The sequence below is a fragment of the Daphnia carinata genome, chromosome 3 (genome assembly GCF_022539665.2).
Source record: "Daphnia carinata strain CSIRO-1 chromosome 3, CSIRO_AGI_Dcar_HiC_V3, whole genome shotgun sequence".
Classification (NCBI taxonomy): Eukaryota; Metazoa; Arthropoda; class Branchiopoda; order Diplostraca; family Daphniidae; genus Daphnia; species Daphnia carinata.
In genome coordinates, this window is record NC_081333.1 from 5,369,275 (window position 1) to 5,388,275 (window position 19,001).

At 43.6% G+C, this 19,001-nt stretch overlaps 1 protein-coding gene across 1 annotated transcript; it reads left to right on the plus strand.

Moving 5' to 3' along the window:
- Positions 1 to 15,425: 15,425 nt before the first annotated feature.
- Positions 15,426 to 18,347, plus strand: LOC130693087 (uncharacterized). Its single transcript, XM_057516213.1, has one exon. The coding sequence runs from the start codon at positions 15,426 to 15,428 to the stop codon at positions 18,345 to 18,347; it is 2,922 nt and encodes a 973-aa protein (XP_057372196.1).
- Positions 18,348 to 19,001: the final 654 nt, after the last annotated feature.

The following is a 19,001-nucleotide window of genomic DNA, read 5'->3' on the forward strand; positions in this document are numbered from 1 at the left end:
ACTGGTTCATGGTGGTTTTCGAGCGATATGAAAAATTGTAGAAGCCAAAAAAATGAAAAAGTAGCTGTTTTTAATTTTTGTGATAACTTTACGAATACTTTTAGTATATTTTTTAAGATTAAGGCCTAAGTGTGGAATAGAATTTCCCGTCACACAGTATTTTTAAAATTTTATTTCATAAATACCCTACCGAGTTATTGCGGCTGTCCAATCTGATACGTGTCCAGTTTGGTCCGCTCTCCCCTACAGGATTAAAATTAAAAGAAAAGGACATAATTCCCTTGCAGAGAGTATATATAGTTGTTGTTCGAATCCGTCAAATTTTCTGTAGAACTTTTACATAAGTCATTCGGGTCACTAATTTTATTTCATTTTTTTCTTTCCATTTTAAAGGGTAGGACTGGTTTTGCAAGTATTTATGACAAACGCGAAGCTACTGAAGCTGCACCTAGCCTGTTGGCATAGTTTTGTCTCAAAAATTCTTAAACCTAATCAAGTTTTTCTTACGACAACTCGTCGATGAAGCTCTCGATGAAAATCGTTGTCAAAACCAATGAAAAAGTTTCTGCTCTTACAAAGATTTTGTGTAAATTTTGCTTTTTAAAATTTCTTGCAAAATTTTCACATACAAAAACGAATAAAACAGAAAAGAAGACCATTAAACCATCGCTGATATTTTTTATGACACCAAAACAAATACTAAACGTATTTTCTAGCCATCTAGTAGGCTACATGGAAAAAGAACAGAATCAGTGGCATACCTCTCACTAAGGAACATCGGAAGCAATAATCGGTACTCCCCGTAATTCCTGTGCAATAGATATGTAGTCCAACCAGATGGTTGGATACAAGCACAACTAAACATAATGAAACAGTTACTACAATTCCATACAAGCATCAAGTCAAAATTAAATCAAGTAAACATGTTTTAGTCATTAACGATTCTTAAATATCTAAGAGTCCCGAATTGGTTTCGCGGTGTCTTCAGGAATAGCCTAGGCTGATAACTATCCTGCTGTTAGTTAATTATTTTCTCTTTAAATTGTCATTCAAACAACGTAGAATAATACATGACTTTCAATTTTGAATTGGATGTATTTTCCAAACGGTGGCATATTAGTTCCAATATGTTATATTATCAGAATAAGCTTTCTTACCATCAGCAGCTAACACATCGCAGGAATCTAAAGTTCTGAAGTGCTGAAGCTTACTTTTATCCTGCTGTAGCTACACATTAATTTATCATCGTAGCTATCAAGACATAGACAAGAAAAGTGAACTTGGATGTACCGACCGCCGTTTTTTCTTACTCCTGAGGAGGTTGCCATACATTGGCTGCTTCGCAGCTGTTGCGTCACACGCACGAATAACCTCTAATATTTTCAACCATGACATTAGAAATATTTCCCAGTTATTAAAAATTTCAGAGAAGAAACCATGACTGCAGTAGTTTCTCGCCATCATTGACGTATTAAGCATTTCGGGTTTATTTCTGTTTTCTGCGGAATGTGCCAAATAATGATTGTCCTAGTGTTGTTTGGTTATTATTTCACTTAAATTTTGTAGCAGCCGAGGGAGACCGTAAGACTTATAATTTTTAAACTGAGAAATTGTCGAACTTACGGTGCCATGTATTTCACTATGCAGCCGTAATCTGACTGAGACTAAAGGCGTCATGCTCGTCGTACGCGCGCACCGGGAAACGTAAATATCCTATTCCACCTTACTTGAGGAAATCGTCTTTTTTAATCACTTATACACCTCTCGTATATTAGTTGCAGCATGAGTGTCTCGGACACCCTCACATACCCTAATGCACTCGAATATCGTATTTTTCCTTTACTTTTAGGCGTCCTCCTCGCGTCATCCTTAATACCATAAGCGCACAACGGGAAACGTAAATATCCTATTCCACCCTACTTGATGAAATCGACTTTTTTAAAGCAATTATACACTTCTCGTATATTAGTTGCAGCTTAGTATGTCGGACACCCTCACATACCCTAATCCACTCGAAGATCGTATTTTTCCATGTTCTGGAAATGGCGGGTAGGTTTCAGTGGAATACATTATTACGGCCTTTGACGGCATTTCTGAATACGGATTCAGGAACTCCTGTGTAAAGGAAGTTTTCATCCCGTTCGACTTCTTCAATTAGATTGTAAGGAAGATAGGCACAATAATAATAAGTACCCGATGCAGTTTCTATTCGCCTATTACATGAATACTGTCTAACTGCGGGAGTTAATTATTCTATTAGCGCAATGAAACGACCGTAAGCTATCGGAGCTGTCTTTCGTTCGTCGCTTTCCGAGAAAGGCTGTAGAATGGGTTTCTTAGGTGATGAAACGGAATTCTTGACCGGTGGCGTGTTCTACTGCTTTTTCTAGAAGTAGGGGTTGCTGATTTTTACTATTCGAGCTTTTCCCCAGTTTGAAGAAAACTTTAAAGACTTTCAAGTACTTGGAATTAAAAAAACGGTTCTAGCCTCTAGATTATGAGAGAATATTTGGCATATCCAAGCAAACATTTTACGATGTATAAGGAATATGAAGTATTTTAAAATTAATTTTCCTAAAAAAAGCTGTCGGACGACTGAAAATATGGAAATGCCAGTTTAAAAAACAATGTTCAATCATATTTGTTTAATTTGTGATTCTATTTAATTCTTTTACCGAATAGATGGGAAAATTTATTTCACGAATGCAACAGATGCCGGATGTTACTGACTCCCGTGCAAAGAGTCGTAACAAAGAAGAGAATGAGGGATGAGTGTTGATAAAGATGAAATGAAGATGACGATGATAAAACAAAAAGGGACTACTTTATTTCCGGACTTGGAAATAAAAGGGTGTGATGACACGCTTGATTGGGGAGACGGGAGCAAAACTGAAAAGACGAGACTAAGGCTAGACAACTTGTCTAGAAAACGAGACGGACGAGAAAAAGTGACTGTCTGGGTCAACTCTGAATTACTAACTACCCTTCCCGTGGAAAAGGGGTAAAAAAAAAAAAATGGGCACATAATACTAGGCAGGCCCGTGCCCCCTACAGCCCTGCCCGCGAGGGCAGCACCGTAGGTGACACCGGAAGGAGGTTTTTGAATATTGCAAACGTTTTTCAAATATCAAAGACTTAAAACAGAAGGGTTGAGATTTTATAGAATGCGATTTCGTTATTAAGCAAAGCCGAAAAAAATCGTGTGTCGCGCTAGTAACTTCTAGTAGAAAGCCTTGTCGCAGACTCGGGCCCATCTCTAATAGGAAGTAGGGAACAAAGGGAGAGATAGGGAACAGTACTTCCAGGCCTTAAAAATCAAGTACGCCTCTCCTCATTGCTGACAAACAGCAGACCAACCCTGTTAGAAGGCATGACAGAGTTTGCAGATGGGAGCTCAGGCTGAACCACCAACGGACACGGTAGTGCGTCCGCTCTGTCTGAAACTAACCAAAAACTGTACTACCAAATTAGGAAAACGCCCATACACTGTTCCTCACCCCATCCTCCCAACTATCCTACAGTACGACAAGGGATACCACAACACCCACCCCGCGCCAGCAAGGTCGGGGGCCCATCGAATAAAGGAATCATACCAGCGTACCCAAGGCAGCCCAAAAACGAGCTACTCACCACCAACAGCCAAGAGGCCTCTTCGCTCCGTTACCGACGATGAGTGGCCCGAGTTGGGCAGAGACGGCCCTAGGCGCCCACCACCCACTCTTCCACCAGTCATCCTCAGGCTCAGTGATGGCAAAGCTATCTTCCGCCAAATGGGCATAGCAGCTCTGAAAGCCATAGTCCTAGATATAGAAAAGACAGTAGAGCCCCCCAAACAATCTGAATCCCCGCGCGGCGGAGATCTCTTCGTCTATCCAACAAACCTCACACAACAAGAGGCCCTTCTAGCCGTCACCCAAGCCTCAGGTAGACCGATCAGCGCCTAACTCCCATTATCAGCTACCGGAAAAAAGAGCTCATCCATAGAATCCCGACCTCCATTACCAACGAAAACATGCTGGAATCCCTGGGCCCCCAAGGTGTCACTAAAGCGGTGTGAGACACCAAAACCACCAATGGCCACACGGAACCAACGGAGACGGTACTACATACCTTCCAAAAACATCTCCCGCCGAGAATGACCATCATAGCACAAAGCTTCCCGGTACATACCTACTATCCGAGCCCATACAAATGCACCAACAGCACAATTACCTGCCAAAACTGCGGTTGAAGACACGATCCAACTGACATCTGCGACCCAAAATGCATTAACTGTGGCAGCACCAACCACCCATCACAGCCAAAATATGCCCAGGCTACATGGAACTGGCCAGCCTCATCAAAGAAACAACAGATAAGGGGATCAGAGTAAAAGAAGCCCGCTACGGGATCAACACACGCAGCCTGCCCACCGAAAATACAGCAACTGCCCCTGTCGCACTCCGGAGCTCCCCCAGTAGACACCTCTGAAACAATGAAATCCGAAATCCGCACCCTCCAAGAAGAGATTAAGGCATTAAACGCCACCGCCATACACGACCTTAATGCCAAAATCGATCAAGTCTCCGCTAGCGTGGAAAAAAACAAACAAAAGGATCGACCAGTTTGAAGACATATTTGGGAAACGGCTTGATAAGCTTGAATATCCACCAGTGACCCGTTTACCAGCGACCAAACCAATGGATGACCCAGGCAGTCAAGAGTCTGACTTCAGCGAGACTTCTACAACCTCTAGGAAGATGCTGAAAACCCCATCACAAATCCTAGGCAGACTCGATTCCACCTCATCACAAAAACGTAATTAAGGCCAATACAAAAAAATACAACAGATAATGACCGACCTCATTTGTATACATTGGACCGCGAGAGGTCTCACACGTTCCCGCTTGGAAGAGTTACGTAGTTTCCGTACCATAGAAAAACCATTAATAGTACTCCTATGTGAAACCTTCTAGACAAATACATATGTAATCAAATTCCGCTCATACAAATAATCAATAAAAATCGCACAGATAGATCAGGCGGACGGGTTGCAGTGCTGGTTCACCAATCCATCCCGTACTCCGAGCACAATATCATAAACACTACAAAAGTAGAAGCAGTAGGAATCTCCATACATACCATTGAACTTGGAACAGTCGACTTTATCTCAGCATACTGCCCCCACGGAGACTTCACAAAATAAGAACTCATCTCATTAGTTGATGCTGCCGAAGAGGCATATCTCAAATTAGTTGCGCGGTTAAATCAAACCATGGTGGAGGAGACTTCAACGGACACCACAGCTTATAGAGCCAACATCACGTCCCAACACAAGCGGGAACTCTATCTACGACACCCTAACAAAAAACCCCAACGTTACTCTCCTTACACCCCCCTCGCTGGGAATCTCCATCAACCTCTTCACAGGTCGAAACTCCACACTACACCTTACCCTGATGCTCAGCTACGATCGCACAAAACTCATCAGTTTCTGCTGGGCCCTACCTGGGAAGCGACCATCTTCCCATAAAAACTACAACCAAGATCTCGCACAGAATAGCTAACGCACCAAACCCTAAGTGGATTTTTAACGACAAACTCTGGGGCAAATGGAACATTGAACTTACGAGCTACCTCGCACTTAAAAACTTTACTGTAATAAAATGCCCATTCGAGTCATACAACACGTTCTTCGAGGCCCTGAAGGAAGCCAGCCACAAATTTTTCAAGAGGACCAACCCCAAAAACCGCATCTCACCGGAGACACCCAAACCATGGTGGGATTCCAAATACAACGAGAATGTCCGTACGGCAAGAAAGGTCCTCTCTGCATAAAGAATGGATCTAATTTCAATCGACAAAATAGTAGAATGGCGCAGAGCTGAAGCCCTAAAAAGAAGGACCATCATCACTGCCAAACGTGGGAAAAGTTCGTCACAAACCTCAACCCCAAAAAAGGACAGAAAGCCATGTTGGCCTTCACTAAGATGATGACAGGTCGCAACTACACAGCGCCATCAGCAGCGCTCCGCACCAAGGACGGACACATCACCACCGACCCCAAAGATAGACCAAATTTACTAATCGACTCCTTCCTAGAATCCCCACTCAGACGATCCTAATCCAGCCAACATATACAGAATATCATAGCCGAAGCCCTATCAAGCAAAGAATACAGACTACTGAATACCCCCTTCACCATACAGGAAATCACCCATGCCCTATCTAGAACCAAAAGCAACGCAACAGGCACTGATACAAGATACAACAGAATGCTAGACAACCTATCCTCAGAGAACCGCGAATCCCTACGCCACATATTCAACATCCTCCTGGAAAATGGAGCCACACCCAATCACTGGGGAAAAGCCATCATAATCTCCAGAAGACCCATCATTCTATCGTCCCATATCCCTCACCTCCTGCTTAGGCAAGGTAATGGAGAGAACCATCACCAACCGGCTCACTCGTGTCACCTTGAGACTCACTCCAAAACGACACAAAAATCGGTTTCAGGAAGAGTCTGTCAACATACAGTCTTCATCTACATCGCTAATGCATTCGACCGCACCGAAACGGAAGGGATACTCTGCAAACTCGCCAAATTCAAGGTTAAAGGCCCAATCGTCAACTGGATCCGTTCTCTCCTATCCGACAGACTAGCTCGTGTCAGAATAGGCACCGTACAGTCCGACCCGAGACAACTAACAATAGGTGTACCTCAAGGGGTAGTTCTGAGCATTACCCTCTTCAACATAATGATGAGTGACCTCCCACTCCCCACAAACGGAATCAAAACACTACACTACGCCGATGATGTCACTGAGCATCTGGAAACTCCATGCAATTGGAAAAGTTAGTTATGCCCAAATAAAGTGCGAAAAAAGTAATAAATATTTCTGATTTTGCTTAAATAGTATTTTATTAAATGAACTATATTAAATACAATATATTTCATGTTCCCCTGCAATTTAAATTCAAATAGGATAAGAGGTAAATGTTTCGTGAGCCCTTTAAGTAATGAATTAACAGCATCGGTTTTGAAAAAAGGAAAATAGATACAAGCAGAGGCTCATAGTTTCTACTGGAATAACGGAAAAGGAATAGGAATATCACTCAGTAGAAATAGGACTAATACCGAGAAGAAATAGGACTAATGCCAAAGAGAAATAGGACTGTCCTTAAATATTTTAAAAGGCAGTCCTATTTCTCCTGTAGAAGTAGGACTGGAAATTTTCAGGCCTGTTTCTCCAGTCCTATTTCACCGCCAATCATATGCATGCTCATGAATACCATGCACGGTTGAAATTAACCGAATAGATTTCGTTTTTAAGCTACAAGATGCAAAGCTAATTGCTACAGGATGAGAGAATCTTAGCTTAGGAGATTTACCTGGACCAAGGCAGTCACTGTAGCAACCACCAATATACTTTTTCAGGTAAGGATGAGGCAACAGACCCTACAGCTTGGGCAACTGTGGACATGGCTTCGCACATCCGGATCAATCACACGTATTAAACTAAATCCATGACTCTTCGTATGAAGTCTGGATCCCTCACACGCTGTCAAATAATGGTTTCATAAGAAGAATAGCTTTGCTTATGCCACCACATGAGAGGGACATTGAATCACTGGATTGCTCAGTGATTTCCAAACTATAGGTTACAAATAGAAAAGGAATTATGCATTTGAAAACAGTTGTTTACAACAACAAATGAACCTTGAAAGCTGAGACTTCCAGAAAGCGATTCGTATGCTCTGGATCTTATAGGGTTGACTTTATCAACCTCAAAATGAAGCATGGAATCTGCCAGAGCATTGAGAGCATTGAGCTGCAGTTGAAATCCTGCTTGGCTGTGGGAATTGATTACTTGTACTTGGAGGCTACTGATAGAGTTAAGCTATCCAACATTTCCCACGGTGAAATACCAGGTAGAGTAGTATACTGACAGCAGGGTTGGATTACCGCGTTAAAAAAAATACCGCGATAGTACCGCGGTAATGCGGTATTACCGCTACCGCTACCGCGGTATTTTTTCCAATGGTTACCGCTATCGTTACCGCTAGTAAAAAATACCAAAAATCGGTAACGGTGCTTTTAAGCCATCTAGCGATATGAATATTAATTTTCTGGTTTTTAGCAGACTGCATTTCAAGTAAATATTTCTAAACGTTTTTTATTCCTATTTCCCTAGTTGTTCACAGGGTTTGAGGGACCTCGATTAATCAAATACGTCTAAATTTCGGACAAACGCTACTATGGTACCCATCACAAGTTGCATTCTCACTTTTGCAGGTTTATCTAGGCTAGTACTAGGAATGTTTTATGGCTGCTATTGCAGCAGTATTTAAAAATTTTTAAGTATTGCAGCCATCCATAGAATATTGTTAGAAATGGTGCTATTATCTGTGTGTACTTCAAGTTATTAAAAAGAGATAGAGGTTATGATAGTCTAGTTTATTTGAGCCTTATGTTTAATGAACTTTTTTCTATTCAAAATTGGTTATTTTGAATTTCCTACTAATGACAATTACATATCCGAAGTTGATTCAAGTATGGATATTGTCCCTGAACCATCTCTTGACATGTCCACCAACATTGGTGAGGTGAAAACTAGTTCTACACGTTCAAAAAAACAAAAGGGAAAAAAGGTGAGAAAATGAAACCTGAAACAAACCTTAAACCAACCAAATTAATACACATTATAAATCCAAGTTCAATTTTAGATGGCGAAAAACGTATCATTCTCTATTCTGAAACGCTTATCAAATAAGTTGGACCAGGCAAGAGAAAGGGAACTTCGTATGATGAATGCCGTATTGGGCAGTGCAAAGTAAAGCCAAAGACACTATCAGCAGTAGACAATGTAAGAGGCAATATTACAAAACACCTTTCAATCAAACATAACAAAGAAAATTTTGAAAATTTCAATTTTCTATGCAAAGAAACTGACATTACCAAGTGAAACGAATTTCAAAGTGAAACGAAATAGTTCTTTCCTGAAAACACAAGGAACTGCAGCAACATGAAAAGAAACTCAAACAGAACTATCGTAAAGTGGCAACCTACGAATTTTAGGTCTTAATTACATTACGAGACCGAAATTTAGATTTTTTTTGTGCATGCTATGCACTTGTCTTGGAGTCCAAACAAAACGATACTGTGAGAAGTGCGATAAGTGTTTCCTTCGAAAGAAAAAGATAAGGCTCAAAGGGAACCTGAATGAAGCACAATGGCTCTGCAATTTGGTTGACTGGTTTTAAGGGCCAACAGTTCGTTATAGTAAAATCACATCAATGCAGAAGTGATTTTCATGAAGTTTGATAATATTATGGAAAAAAAAATTTACCGCTACCGTTACCGTGAGTTACTTGGAAAAAAATTACCGCGATACTTTCTGCGAAATTGAGTAAAGCTACCGCGGTAGCGGTACTATTTAAAAGTACCGCTTCCAGCTCTGGTCATTGGTTACAAACGATCGATGTGGAAATTATTAATTGTGTGCTCGAGAAAATTCGTCTGTACCAAGATGTGGAAGATAGCAATTTTTCCACGCCGATTGGTGTTGCTTCCTCATCAACAGGTTATTTGTCGCATAATCATTTAACATTGGTTTGGGACAAAACCTATACTCAACGATCTGAACCAAAAGCTCATCTCATCGAATCTGGAATTGGAAAATTAATACGAAAAACGGGAATGACAAAATATTTCGCCTTCAAGATGACAAAAAACAATTGGATTTCCATTTGTCTTTTTAACCGCGTTGTATTCCCATTCAAAATTCCTTTTCAAAGAACTCTGATGCCTTTAATATTGTCGACCAATCAAAACTCATCGTTACAACGGCGGCCATTATGGAAAATTTGTCGACAATAACATTGGCGGACCTCGCGCCACCTAGTGCTCAAAATTTGGACAATTCCGCTACTTTACAATATGTTCGTTATCAACTTACGGACCATGAAAATGAATTATCACGATTAATTCAAATCTTACAATGTGATTCAAGAAATGCTAAACATGTAAGAGCAATTATTGCGGCACAGTATAATGGTTGGTTAGCTGCTTCACATCTAGATTTACCCAAGTGCACAAAATTACAAGCCTTTGGAAAAACCGCCCTTGTCATCTCTTTCAAACCTTTAAATGTGACCTTCGAAACCGTCATAACATCTTGCGGACCGCAACCAAAATTTAAAAATTATACAATTAACCTGGACGTTTGGGAACTCGTTAAATATTCGCCGTGTTATTGGACCAATGGATTCGTTAACTTCAATGACATTCCTTATACGTTTCGCAATAACACTTGGAAGCGCGTGAACGCAAGTATCGTATTACCGGTACAAACTCTTGCACATTCTTTTCGGTATGAAGATGTGAAATATTTTTACTACGAACATAAAAGTAACCCTGCGTATAGTGAAACTATTATGGACCATATGACTATAATGGCTGATATTGCTGCAGCTATGAATGAACATTCGCCGAGTGAGTTTTCAGCCAATAATCGACCAAGCGTCACCAACGTTTTGTTATCAGCATCTGGAGTGACTACTTATACTAGCTGGTGGGAAACTATTAAAAATTATTTCTTCATTGGTGTACTCTGCCTCCTGAGTCTACTTTTCTTACGCATCTGTTATGGCTGTGGATTTTTCGGACTCATCAGCAAGTTATGCTGTCATCTAGTTCAAGAACCAGAACCGGATTTCGCTCATGAAGTCTGATTACGGGACGTAATCTCGCACCGCCGGGAGTGGTGTAACGAAGTCATCAAAATACAACTTTTAATCATATTTTATCTTCGTTGTTTGTTTTCTTTACATAAAAATTATATATTATGTTTGTTATTCATTATGTTTAAAGTATATATTATAAATATAATAATTCAAGCGTCATTGACATTTCCTTGAATTCCATTTTTATATTATACTTACATCCTACTTGTCGCTGATTGGACATGTTCCATAAGTAGGGCATCGCGCCATACATTTCCGTGAATGCGAAATGTCGGACGCGTGCGACGTTCTGCACTTATTTCCGGAGTCATCTGTCGGAAATGCTATGTCCCCCTCAATCATGTAAACCTATAAAAAGATGCCTTTTTCGTCCCTAAAATCCAGTTCAGTTCAGTTTTTCAGTTCTCTCTCGTTCTTGTTCCTGCTCTTGTTCCAGTTCCAGTCCTAGTTCTTATCCTAGTGCTATTTTATCTACAAGTGCTGTTGAATTCATCAAATCTAGAGAGTTCAATTTATATCTTATTCAATAACTATTGTGAGTGCTTCTCATCGCTTCTTGTGCGACCGACAAGCCCTGTTTTCTTTATTCTTCTCGTACAACATTTGACATCTCTATTCCATCTTCGCCACGGCGGTGACGGTAAGACTAAATTCGCATAACTCCATTTTGTATTTCTGTGTCCCATTTATGCCTTATAACTGTGTATTCCTTTGTTATTCATTTATCCTATTAAAATAAAATATATTCGACATTGTGGTAACGCCTCCCGAGTTCATTTTTATTACTATTTGTCTTAACAACGTAAAATTATTCATCTCCACAGAAGAACTGCTTTACAGTATCATGAAACGGCGAGCTCTTATTCTACATAAGATGCTTGAAAGTAAGCTATTAGAAAAGCTGTTTTCCAACTTCATTGCTTTCAATTTATGAATTTATTGGCCTCATAAAATTTCATTATTGCTAGATATTGTTCAGCGTTTTGACAGCAACGTCCTCGCACCCTTTTTACCACCCAAATATGAATATGCTGTATCCGTAAGGTTGTCAGAGCTCCAAATTCGCCTTTACCTTTATTATCTGAAAAATCACACTAAAGGAGGGTGTATCCAGCCCTACGGAAATCAAGGTGAAAGTACTGGATTGTTCAGCGACTTTCAGCAGCTTGGCCGAATTTGGACTCATCCAAAGGCTTTGCTTTTAGCGCGTAACCGTCCGGATTCAAGGAGCACAATTCGACATGCCGTATCAAAAATTCCCACAGGTGGCGAAGGAAAAGCAAAAAAAAATGTCAAGAACGACGATGACGACGATTACCTCATGAGGACCGAGGAACCGATATTCGGTAAATATCTTGATTTTCACTTTCTCCCTATTAAAAACCTCCTCCTTTGACGCATGCTTTGAAAACAAAAACACCGAAAATAGGCGAGGATGCTGAATGCAAGACTCGGTTGACCAAGATTTAACGCCGTTTAGCAGCCCTTGGTGGTCAGACTTAATCTCAGAAAACGAAATTAACAACATAGAATATAGTGGTAAAATTTGTTTTGCTGATGGATATTCTTCGGGAGTACGAGCTAATAGGCGATAAATTATTGGTCTTCAGCCAGTCGCTCACAAGCCTAGATCTGATTGAAGAGTTTTTTGCAATTGAAAATTCTAAAAAATCAGTTCAGAAGCACTAACAACACCGATCAGGCAAGTGTTATATTTTACCAACCACGATGTTTGCGGTTATAATTTCTATTTGTAGAAGATTGTTCGTGGCACGTGGAATATTAATACCGATTATTATCGACTGGATGGCTCCACGTCTTCCGAACAGCGTCTTAAATGGTGCTGAGCGTTCCGGTAACGGCCAGTTATCGTTACCGGTTGTAATTCGAGAGCGTAAGGACTCTTCTCGTCTTGACGACAACCTATTGGCTGGAGTCGCAGTTCGAAAGAAAAAGTGGGTTGGTGGGTACCAAGCACACGATTCTTTACTTCAAAATCGCCCTGAAGAATATCTCGAAGATAGTGAGCTGCAAGTCATATGGAAAATATTGCAAATAGAAAAAGAATAAGAAACTTCATTGACGCTTGCGAGCTCGCAAACAACTCTGTGATGAAGTTGGTTTTTTAGAACCTGAGTAGAGTGTAAGTGATCGCTGCCATATTTCGTATTTCCTTATTGTTTCTGCGTGGAACGCACCAATAATGTAGTTCTGTTGAATTTCGTTTTTCTTTTTTGTTAAATTCTAAATAGATTTTTGTTTCCATCCAGTTCTAATCCAGCGGGTAATATAACATTTCGTTTGTGTAATTAGTTTCTACGAAACTTAAGTACAACTTAAGGGAACTATTGTATTCTAGAAAAAGCACGAGTTCTAAGCCATGAAAGTACCAAACAAATATGTAGCGTACATCATATCATATAGTTCATTGGAATTTAAAAACGACTGGTGGGCGGGTGTCAAATGAGCTAGTTTATTTGAACACCTGTTAACGCACCTGAGTAAGCGCCCCAGAACCCTATCGACCCGAAATTCGTTTTTGTCATTGCAGGCTTTAACGTGTACGACACTTTGTGTTTAATGGTATTGCGTTGGAATTGTGGCAGTTGGAATTAGTACAATTTTATTGTCGCTTGTTTTGGTACTCATCAAAATGAAGTGTTGTTACATTTTTCTTTTAATAGTGGTAGTGGGTGTCAGAAAATCTGACGGCCGATCCACAGTCAGCCGGTCGATCTGAGACCGGGAAAGAAAACACAGGACCGAAGAACGAAGGGACAGAAACCCTAGGCGGAGAAATCCAGCCGAGGTCCGCAGACTACAAAGACACGCCGTTAGACGAACGAGACAGTAAACTTGGCCGGAGGAAAAGACCGATACGCCGTTTATTGAAACCGGGGGATCCGGACTATGATATCCAAATAACCGAACGTGTTTTACCTATATATGAAGAGGAGATCTGGCGAGAAAGAATCGAACCACCTACTAGGGACTCAAACGGAAGAAATAGGGATAACTGCCGCCAGAAGTAACCTTGGAACATCGGGAAGGGGAGATAGAGATATCACAGGAAGAGATCATCCCGCGGTTTGAAGAATGAAGAGTTAGCGGCGACCTCTGGTCCAACGTTGAAATCAATGTTCTAAAGTGATAAATTATCTGTCAACAGCGCGTGTTGTAGAGGTATAAAGAGGGGCCGAATAGGCCAAGAAAATACACTCACATTTCGAACACCAAGGAGGTCTATTGGTAATTATTGCTCCCACTTACTTGTTTCTTGTCGCGCTTGTTGTTTGCTGCCTGCCATCGTCTTTGCCGTTCGTCGCTTGCTGCCTGGTTGCCGCCCTTCGTCTCCACCAGCCGCCGATTCGTCGCTCGCGCCACTTACCGCCGCCGGTCACCGCTCGCTGATTGCTCGCTGTCTCAACGATCTTCGTTGCCAGCACCCGCCGCCGAGCCGTAGTCCGCGCCATTCCACTCTGACGTCCAACTTCGCCGCTACATCTCTTCTTCCAACAGTAAGTCCTTGCTAATACTTTACCTTTGTTACCCTTGATTAATATAGGTGTGGAACTGACCTTGCTGCCGGGTGTCCAGCCAGGAGAAGCCCGCTTGCCACGATAGTACCCCTAGACGGGCCGTACTATCCTTCTTTTCTACCGGCGATTCTGATACGAATCTACCGTCAACATACGCTGGCCCCTATAACGGGCTAGGCCAATCAATTTGTTCTTTCTCACTATCATTTCTCTGAGTCGGCAGTCTCCGACGGTGGAAGAAATTCCACATTTGGTCCTTCGAACCGGAGTCCGCGACCCAAAAAAAAAACGACAAACAAACACCCCTATTTTTTCCATTACAGTGTCTGACAACCTCCTGTTGCAGCACCAAACAGCGGTCTTCGCCCGCTTCCAGTTTCTCTTGGACACCGATACCCGCAGCTACGAGCTCTGGAAGGAGCTGGAGAAAACCATCCCTAGAGGGGTATTCCGGAAGCTCCGCATCCCAGAGCCCTTTCCTGAGCAGAAATCAGGGGGAAAATCGACCGAGAAAAAGACCCGCATCACCCCGTACAGCCGGCCCGCACCTCTCTGTACCATCGAGACCCCAGACCAATACCTCGACGCACAGGAGCGAGCCCAGCTAGCCGCGTTACAAGCCGTCCGGGACTCCAGCCCCGAGGTGATATCCGGGGCCCAGAAAGCCCGTGAAAACGCTGAGAAGCGGAGACAATTGCTGCTAGAAACCAGCCGCCTCCGCCGAGACAAGGAGAGCATTAGACGCAGAGAAGAAGCACTCGCCCAAGCTCGGAGTCTCACACCGGTGATAACCCCCGAGGCCCAGCCCGGACCTTCTCGACCATCCACTGCAACCGTACCAACCGCCGCCCCGGAGACTCCAAAACGCTCCAAGCACCGTACGCCCACTACCCCCCGGAAACTGCGAAAATTTGTCCAAGAGGAGAAAGTGGACAAACACCTAGCCCGAAAATTCGCCCGCACCGGGATCATCTCTGCTTCCGACGAGGAGGAAATCCTGAAGTCACCCCCTTTCTCCGCCTGAAGAAAATAATAATAATAATAATATAATAATAATAAATTAATTAATTAATTATATATATATATAAAAAAAAAAAACACACAAACTCTGTTCCTGTTGAGAAATATATAGTTAAAGCGCACCAATACTTGAGTCAAATGTCCGTACGCCAGGTTAGACCCGCACGACCGGCTGAAACCTCCACTTCATCCGATGATTCTCCGAGTGAACAACGGTTAAGCCAGGTGGAGACCGAAATCCGCCGTATGAAAGAGATGTGGGCCACTCAAGCCGCGACGAACCGCCAAACCCAAAACAACATAGAAGAATTAGGTCGGACCGTACAAAAGAAAGCCGACGAAGATGACCTAGAAACACTCACCGAAAGAGTCCATCAGTTAGAACAAAAATTACTCGAGTATAACGAGTTCGAGAAAAAACTAGAAACGATCACAGGCCTGATAGACGCCATAAACATCAGAAGCAACGACCCGTTACAGTCAGCGGCCGAAATCATAGACCGGGCCAATCAAGCTACCTCGTGGGAAATTCACATTCCGAGGATAGTGGACAGCCTTAAAGAAGACATCAAGGAGATCATCAACCAAGCAAAAGAAAGCCTCAGAGAAATACGGGACGACGATAGTCTCCCCGACCTGGAGCCCAGCCCGTTCCGCCCGGCCGAACCCCTTCGTGCTTCATCAAGAGCCGATAACAATAACGGGAGTGCCAAGTCAGAACTTCTAGAAGACCGAGACCTCATTCTTAAGGAACTTCGAGAAAGCATCGGACTAATGGACGCCGACCGGGTCAACCGAGAAAAATACCTCGACATCGCCGAAGCACGATGGCTTGCCATCATCGCCATCCACGAGAAGCTAGCTCTGGTCTCTACAACTAAGGATAGAGCGAAAGACCGCCAAATAGAGGACAACTTCCGCGAAAAAATGAGGAGGATGCGGGAAAGAAACAAGAAATTCGAAACCCAGCCATCAGTTGCAACAAGAGCCGCGCTACCTCTACCCATCTTCAGCGGAGAAATCACCGCCTGGAAGGGATGGAGAACCATCTGGGCAACATATGACCTAGACCCCCGGTTATCAGAGGTAGAAAAATTCCAATACCTCCGCCTCAGCCTGAAAGGGAAAGCCGCCGAACTCGTCGCCCATCTACCCTTCGACGACAATCAATACCGGGCAGCAATGGAGAGATTAGAATCTCGCTTTGGGGACCCCGAGAAGCTCAAGACCCACTATATCAACGAGCTACGACTCCTCGTTGCAACACGGCTGGGAGAATCCGCAACAACCGAGCAGCTCCAATCACTACTCGACGGACTTAACAACGCCAAACTAGCGCTGATAAGCCTCAAAATAGACATGGAGAGTTACGGAGCTTATATATCGGGAGATGTCCTGAAAACCCTACCACGATCACTCACCTCTAGATGGCTTAGGGAAAAGTGGTCCGACAGAGAAGAACCCTCGCTGGACATGATCCTAAAGGAACTCAGCCTGGAAATCCGATTACGAGAAAGAGAAGAAACTACGGCTAGACGGCCAGAACCACCGGCCCTTCCACGGGGGGAGACCCAGGATCGATCCACCCGTACATCCTGCTTCTTCTGCCAGCAAAATCACACTCATCACCGGTGTACCATGAACACCCCACAGGCCCGACGAGACATGTGCGAGCGAGATAACCGCTGCTTTAAATGCCTAGGACGTTCACACCGGACAGAACACTGCATGGCACGAGTACCATGCAGAAACTGCAACAGCCTGGATCACAGCCCGGCGCTATGCTTGGTCAGACAAAGACCCGCTAATAATCCGTTCAGAAACCAATCACCCCAACGATCGACCGGGAGAACGGTCACGATTGACACCAACATCAACATGGCCCAAACATCAACAAGCCTTCCCACCTTCACGGCCTATATTAAGGGAAGAGAGGGGGACAATATACCTGTCTTAGGACTGATTGACTCCGGCAGTCAACGAACCTTCATCAAACGCGGTATTTCCAGAAGAGCAGACCGCACGAATGAAGAGACCGAGGAGATTAGAATCAATACCTTCGGGCTAACCCAGGCCCGCATGGAAATAACGACATCCTGCGACATCTGGTTGGTCTCCCAGACGGGCGACGAGTTAAAACTACGGGCAACCGAAATGGAGTTTCTCGCTAAAGCCACCCCGAGGATTCCCTCCACGGTGGCGCAACTAGTGTCTCAGCGGCGAGAAAGACTCGCCGATAACAGGGAAAATCTAGACGACAGCAAGAAGGAGTTCGACATCATCATCGGGTGTGACCATTATTGGCGCATCCTGACCCACGAAACGCTGCAAGGATCCGATGAATCGGTAGCCTGTGCCAGCAAACTTGGATGGATTATCTTCGGAGCTCCCAGCGAGGCTATCCACGTATCCACACTAACGGCGCCGACTAACAGCAGCAGATCCGTCATAGACTTCAAGGAATTTTGGAGCCTAGAGCATATGGGGGTAACGGCACAAGAAGCCGATGAACCCGGATTCTTAGAGGCCTATCAACGCTCCATTAAACGCGACGAAGACGGCCGATGTGAAATCCTCTTCCCGTTTAAAGACAACAGAAAAACCATGGAGACTAATAAAGGAGTGGCGCTGGCACGTCTCAACTGCCTGTTACACCGGATGAAGGGAGACGATCGCCGAGCATACCACGAGATCTTCCAACAATACATTGAGAGAGGATACATTGAAGAAGTGGACGGGACATACACCGGCATCTGCACCTACTTACCACACAGACCGGTCATCAAACAAGAGGCCACATCAACCAAAATTAGGCCTGTGTTTGACGGTTCAGCACACCTTCAAGGTAGACCCAGCCTCAACGACTTGCTCGAAACAGGGCCCAATTTAAACCCAGAATTACTAGCGGTCCTGCTCCGATTTCGGCGATACAAGATCTCCTGGATGGCCGACATCACCCAGGCCTTCCTGCAGATCGGAATCCAGAAAGAACACGCCCAGATAGTTCGGTTTATTTGGGTCAGAAACCCCGACGACAACCCGGTACAGCTAGTAGAGTAACGGTGGAAACGAGTGCCCTTTGGACTATCAAGCAGCCCATTCATCCTACGAGCCGTGATCCTAAAGTGTTTAGAAGAAAATGGCCAAGACTTCCCAAACCTGGTCAAGCAGCTACGAGAACAAGTCTACGTAGACGACTGGCTGGGAGGGGCCGACAATGTCCCACAAGCGGCACAACTCATCTCTCAAGCACGAAAATTATTCACCGCGGCGAAAATGGAATTACGCAAGTGGACGACCAACAGTCTCGAATTGAGAGACGAACTACAGGACTTAGACTTTCAGAACGAACCGATAAACATGGGCCAAGACCCCAGCGATACCATCAAGGCCCTTGGGGTAGCATGGGACCCCTCAACCGACACCTTTCGGTTTAACGCCCAGAGGATACTGGAAGAAGCCAACAAGCTAGACAAGCGACCGTCCAAGCGGAGATTATTCAGCCTAGCCTTAAAGGTCTTCGACCCCATGGGGTTAATCTCCCCAGTAACCGTTATAGCAAAGGTTATTATGCAGAAGATATGGATCGAGAAAACTGGATGGGACGAGCCCGTACCAGCCAAAATCATGCCGCATTGGGAGACCTTCATTAAAGGGCTATCCGACTTGACCGACACGAAAATAGATAGATGAATCGGACCAGAAATCCAAAAC

Excerpts from the sequence above, each read along its gene's own strand:
- LOC130693087 (XM_057516213.1), top strand. The coding sequence starts at position 15,426 with ATGTCCGTACGCCAGGTTAGACCCGCACGACCGGCTGAAACCTCCACT.